Below are 6,525 nucleotides of genomic sequence, written 5' to 3' on the forward strand. Positions count from 1 at the left end.
GTGTCATCTAATGTGAGGTCTACTCAGTAAATCCAAACTCTGTATTTATTGGCTAAATTGTTTCAGACACATTATCGTGCTGCTAACATGCTGCTGGATCTTTGCTGTGCTAATGGTGGAGCTTTTGTTAAGGTACGGCATAGGAAAAAGGTTTTTATTAAGCTCTGATTTATTATTATTAGTGCGGTAGTATTTGTGCTTAGTATTGTGTTTGTTTTCATTTATGATAAGTGTTTAAATGTATGTGGAAATATACATGTTGATATCATTAGAATATTTATCATAGATATTCTGGCAAAGTTGATTATTGATTCATATTATTGTGCATTATTATTTGTCACATAAAGACTATAGAAAAATTACAAAATTGTATTCTTGGGTTGTGTTAGGTGATCTGTTTTAACCCATTAGCAGCAGATGGCATGATTTGTTGCAACGGCAGAGAGTCAGTCATAGATGCGGATGGCACTGTGACAGACAATATAAACAATTTTTTAATTTTTAAACTATATATATATATAATAGATAGATAGATAGATAGATAGATAGATAGATAGATAGATAGACAGAGAGATAAATATATAGATAGAGTGATAGCAAAGAGATAGACAAAGAGATAGATAGAGAGATAGGAGATAGCTAGATAGAGAGATAGACAGAGAGGTAAATATATAGATAGAGAGATAGGAGATAGATAGATAGGGAGATAAACAGAGAGATAAATAGATTGATAGATAGATAGATAGAGAGAATTTAAATGTAATGTAAACCGGCCATCCTACTGCACAAATATTAATTTAAAACCGCGACCAATGGGTTAAAGCTGTTTTTTATGTATACATGTTTTAAGGCTTATAGCAATTTAACATTTCAGTATCCATGGTCCATGTTTGTTATATATGATATTCTTCTAATGAAGTAATGAAAATAGGCTGTTTTATTGTCTTTTGGATATGTAAATGAATTTTTTGTGGACGGATAGTATAAATAGGAGTTTATTGCATCCTAACACTTGATTCTCCTTAAAGTCAATAAATTGATGAAAAAGATCTGGCTATATGTAGGTATGTTATTATGATCCTGATCATGTTTTTTTTCATAGAAAAAAGTAGCTTATTATAAAAACTATGAAGTATTACAATGAAAAATCCAGAAAAATGTTTATGATGCATAGAGTTGAAAGGAGGGTATACATTACTATTCTTATTAAAGTATACTAAATTTTCTTTTTACTTTTGTAATGAAGCCTTGTATCCACATTTATTTCAGGTGGGTCAGCATATTGGTTCACTAGAATATCTGTTACCAGCAGAATACGTAGAAACGATGAAAGTCCTCCACTCTAGTGCCCCAGAGTCACCACTTGATAATGTGTATCAAGTTTTACGGGAAGAATTGAAATGTGAGGTAGGTAAATTTATACTGAATTATTATTATTATTATTATTATTATTATTATTATTATTATTATTATTTCCTTCTTTATACTAATATTTCATGTCTAAAATTGTAAGTTATGGTGATACCTTTTAACACTATTATTTTTCCTTGCAGCCTAAAGAATTATTTGTTGAATTTGACCCCAACCCCTTAGGAGCGGCTTCACTGGCCCAGGTCCACCGAGCTAAGTTAACAGATGGGAGAGAAGTGGCTGTCAAAGTGCAGCACCCAAGTGTTAAGGCACATGCTGATGTTGATATGAAGGGAATGGAGGTGAGTCTCTGCACAGTGAGGTTCTATAGGAATAAGAGTTTATATTCAAATGGTTATTGGTTTTAGACTTTACTGGTAGATACCATGTCATAAGAAAGGATTTCTATTTCTAGATGTTTTTATTAGATATCTTCAGTTGTTTATAGTTTGATGTCGTTCCTTTTAAAGATATGAAAAATACTTATGTATACACATAATCTAATTAAGCAGAATATTAATAAAACAGTTATACTTTTCAGTTATTGGTTAATGTAGTTGGACATATCTTCCCTGACTTCAGTTTCAAGTGGCTAGTGGAAGAAATGAAGAAGAACTTGCCTAAAGAACTTGACTTCTGTTATGAAGGAAGAAATGCCGAAGAAGTAGCCAGACAATTTTCACACTTCCCGTGGCTGAAGGTATTTCAGAATTTAATCCGATGTATAGATAGATTTTCTAGATGTTGAACACCATGTTAAAGATGGTAGCAATTAATCCTTTGAATAATCCTGACCTAATGGTACATAGATGACCAAAAAGTATACCTTTTTTGGACAGGTAGAACTGCCATATTAAGTATTCTAGTTACCAGAATAGGTACATTGTAATATCATAGAACATTGACAAATGATATGGTTGCAGATACCTAGTATAGACTGGAACTTGACAACTTCACGAGTACTGGTTATGGAGTTCTGCAAAGGAGGCCAAGTTAATGACCGTAACTACATGACAGAGCATGGCATCAATACCAAAGAAGTCTCTGAAAAGATTAGCAAACTGTATTCTGAAATGATCTTTGTAAATGGATATGTGCACTGTGACCCACATCCTGGTAATGTTCTTGTGAAGAAAAATGGAAACTCTGCTGAAATTATTCTCCTGGATCATGGTCTCTATACAGTAAGTTAGTTAAGTGACCTTCGTATTATTTTTTTGTTAAGACTAGCTTATAAGTGAAAACATACTTTTTTGTTTGTTATGCTGAGTGTAAGAAAATTTTGTTAGGTTATTAGTTTTATGATTTAACTGTAAACAAGGGTTATTAACCCATTCACGACGGGGGCATTCCAGCCTTGCATGTCACAATGCCGGGGCTCTCGAACGCATAGGCCTAAATCAGTTAAATAAACGACGCCGTATGGCGTCCCCAGCGAACGGGCCTAGAATGCACGGTACCATAGTGTACCACCCGTCATGAGAGGGTTAACACATCTTTTATAATTTCTGTGGGCTTTTAACATTGAATTATGACCAATATTAACCATTGATCTCAAAATCAAAGACATGTAACTATAGCTATTGTCATCATGACTCCAGAATGAAGGTTATAGTTATATAGTAATAGTGAATTTGTCATATAGTAAATAAGCAATTGTCTCTGTTCCAGAATTTAACCAATGACTTTAGAATAACATACAGTAAGTTCTGGCTGAGCATTTTAAAGGCAGACCTAAAGGAAGTACAAAAGTATGGAGAACAACTTGGAGTGGGAGAGCTGTTCGGGCTGTTTGCTTGCATGGTCACTGCTCGTTCGTGGGACTCTATATCCAAAGGGATTGACAAAAAGAAGAGGTCTTCTGGTGAGGTAAGATCTAGGGTAATGATACATAATGGTTGATATATCTCCAGATTTGATTTATTTCACTTTATTCTGTTGCAAGTTCAAGTGAATATGGGATTGTGAAATTGTGAAATAGGGAGGCATTTCATGAATTATGATGCATAGATGTACAAAGATTTTGTTATATCACTTATTTTTAAACAGTTTGTGGAGAGTTTCTGAAAATCTTTCATTTGAACCTGAAATTTATGAATGATTGGCTGAAAATCAAGGTGTCTGATAAGTTAATTAGTTGTAATAAATATTCAAGCTATTAATTTAGTAACATTCTTACATAGATATACAAAGAACTATTACACATTCAAATATATATCCCAAACAAGCTGATTTGCACTGAGGTTATTCAGTAGAAGTACTAGAAAGACAAGCTTATACCAAACCCTGGTTTGAATGCTCATAAACAAACAACATCCGTTAGATAGTTATTCTTTCTCTCATTTACATATCTAAAACTGGCTGAATAATGCAAACAAAAAATGTCTAAAAAAATTTCTATATATAAATTACATAGGTAATATGCAAGATAATAGAAAATATATTTAAAACAAGGCTACATTATAACCACTGCACAGGGGCAGAAAGATAAGAAAATATAAGCAAGTTTTGTCATTTTGAACACTATCCATGTAATTTACATTAAGTAAATTATCAAAATCTCATATGCGCTTACTTTGCCAGAGGTCTCTTTTGTCTTTGAAATGAGAGAGAATAATTATTAAAAACTGCTTGTTCATCTGTGTTATCAATCTAGGATCTTTAGCACAAGGTTGTCTTGTGTGGTTACATTGAAAAATATTGGTGCAAATCAGCATATTTGAGATTTTTATGTGAATGTGTAAGGTTTTTGAATTAATACCTTGAATATTTATTTCCAATACCAATGATTTCAGACATGTTGATTTCCAGCCAATCACAGGTTAGTAATGTAGTTTCCACAAAGAGCTAAAACTACAATATTCAGAGGGCAGAGAAGAAAAAGCAGACTATAGCAAGTAATTCAAGACCATTTATTATTATTGAGTTTTAATGTGTTTTCTCGCTGCCCGGGGCCACACTGATTTTCTCAAGAGCTTTTTTCACTCACCCTATTCTTATGGTTTTCATGAATGTGTCGTCAGTGTAAAGGCATGTAAAAATATTGTCATATTCAGGAGTTATTTTAGTTGAAAAACATGTTACAGTAATGCCTTTTTAGTTTTATTTTATTTAACTTCGCCTATATTCTTCACTTCTATGTGAAAAATAAAGGAAAATGGAAGCAATCTCTTAGTGGGGCATCCAAAATCATGTTTTTTACTTATTTTTTTTTTACCAAAATGAAAAGAATAATATGAATAATCATACACGTACATAAGAGTATGTACATGTACCTCATGACGTGACATGACGTGATATCATGGGTAATCAACAAATTAGAAGTAGTATTGCATTAGTAATTTTTTACTTTATTTTTTCTTGACCAAACACATTTGACTTTACAATAGTTTTTCGACTCATCATTTTATTCAATGGAACAAGAAGCAGAAATTACGATGATGTCATCCATATCATGTAGTTTTATGTGGTAATTTTTTTTATCGTTATATCTCATTTTATGACACTCAAACACCTCAAGTAAAGTAACAGATTGTAAGAAATTATGTAAAATAATTATATTTGAGAACAATCTAGCGATCAATTGCTAACGTTTCAGCACGTCACAATTTCCCCTCCTGGAACTCAGCGAGAAAATGCACAATGTTTCAGGATGTCACCCACGTCTGGGGATATTTTTCGACCACATGATAGGATGTCAGCCGGTGTGAATGGGTTAAAGATATATTGGCTGATAATTTATTAGTGAAGGCAGTGACACTTGGAATGAAATGAAAGCATGTAGTTTGTTCATTTTTATTAATTGCATTCTCTTTTTTCCTCAGCAAGATGAGATTAAGGCTGATGCTGCTAAATATTTACCAGAAATATCAGCTGTGTTGAATCGAGTTCCACGACAGATGCTGCTCATCTTCAAGACCAATGACTTACTCAGGGGCATTGAATTCTCTCTCAATACTCAAGAAAGGTAGGTTGTTTAATTTCACTGATTAATGGAGTATAGCAATGCAAGACTTCATAGAATGTGTTGTTTCCGTGTTTCTAATTTTTGCCTTTAATTATAAATACAATTGTTGCTTCTCAAAAGTTATATAAAGTTTTCATAAATATATATATTTTTTCTCTCAAATTATGACCTGTAATAATGAGCCATATTAATAGATTTTACCAAATGATACCATATTTAGTGGGAAAGTCTTTGCCTCCTACGAGGTTTAATGTATGCCTTATTTTACAGCATGACATCGTTCATTACCATGTCACGTTGCTGCATCAGGTCACTTTTTAAACAGCAGAGATTATTATGCAAGTCCTTCTTCTGCAAGAGTAAAATCACCATTGCAGAGACCTGGGCACAACTTCGTATCTCAGTGTACACTGTTTATTTATGGTACTTACACTCAAATCTTGGCAAATATCTTCACAAGATGTAAGTGTGCTGTACAGAAAGGATTAATGTAGCTTTTTATCATTGTTATTACTGTGTAAATATGTTATTACTGGTTTGGTTTTAATTATTTTTTTAGTATATTTATGACAAATGAGAAATGGTGCATTTATAGTTTTATGTATGTACAAATGTGTATATATATATTTGCTGTAATATATCTGTTTGAATTAAAAGTAAGAATATTGGTTATATTGTTTTCATAATCATTTTGAAATGCAAATATTGCATTTTTTAAACATTTACTATCATATTTTGAAAACATGTTTTGCTAACAGTTCTTATTGGAGTAAAAGGTTAAAAGGAAATTTTTATAACTTTTGTAATAACTTGACCCATTCGCGCCGGTTGACTTGCTATCAAGTTTAGTGGTTTTTGGGTCAGACGCCTGGGACAAGATATTTAGTTAAGGTTGGCGTGATGGGTGCTAAGGGCGTACAGCGCTTGCCCGTGGCTAGTGTGGCCGAGAATCCCCGGGCGTTGGGCTTATACATTACAATATCCTGGCATTTCGACCATTTAGAGCCGAAATAGCCCCATCATGAGTGGATTAATGAAGATATAATCACAACAGCAACTTTCTTAGTGCATGTCTGGAAGGCAGGATATATACCCTGTTATCAGGCAACTCTGATGGGCAAACCTCTGGAATTATCATCCCCATAGTT

At 33.1% G+C, this 6,525-nt stretch overlaps 1 protein-coding gene across 2 annotated transcripts in view; it reads left to right on the top strand.

The window, feature by feature from the left end:
- Adck1 (aarF domain containing kinase 1) overlaps positions 1 to 6,047 on the top strand; it is an 11,715-nt gene extending 5,668 nt beyond the window's left edge. For both annotated transcript variants that reach the window (XM_043022567.2, XM_086546113.1), the window contains 8 exons: positions 67 to 132; positions 1,270 to 1,407; positions 1,554 to 1,712; positions 1,952 to 2,110; positions 2,334 to 2,594; positions 3,082 to 3,279; positions 5,235 to 5,377; positions 5,648 to 6,047. In XM_043022567.2, the coding sequence (XP_042878501.2) occupies positions 67 to 132; positions 1,270 to 1,407; positions 1,554 to 1,712; positions 1,952 to 2,110; positions 2,334 to 2,594; positions 3,082 to 3,279; positions 5,235 to 5,377; positions 5,648 to 5,843 (1,320 nt within the window). In that variant the 3' untranslated portion in view covers positions 5,844 to 6,047. The remainder of the gene's footprint in view (positions 1 to 66; positions 133 to 1,269; positions 1,408 to 1,553; positions 1,713 to 1,951; positions 2,111 to 2,333; positions 2,595 to 3,081; positions 3,280 to 5,234; positions 5,378 to 5,647) is intronic.
- The last annotated feature ends 478 nt before the right edge of the window (positions 6,048 to 6,525 follow it).

The sequence above is a fragment of the Penaeus japonicus genome, unplaced genomic scaffold (genome assembly GCF_977035675.1).
Source record: "Penaeus japonicus unplaced genomic scaffold, GWHDUDI00000001_assembly GWHDUDI00000017, whole genome shotgun sequence".
Lineage (NCBI taxonomy): Eukaryota > Metazoa > Arthropoda > Malacostraca > Decapoda > Penaeidae > Penaeus > Penaeus japonicus.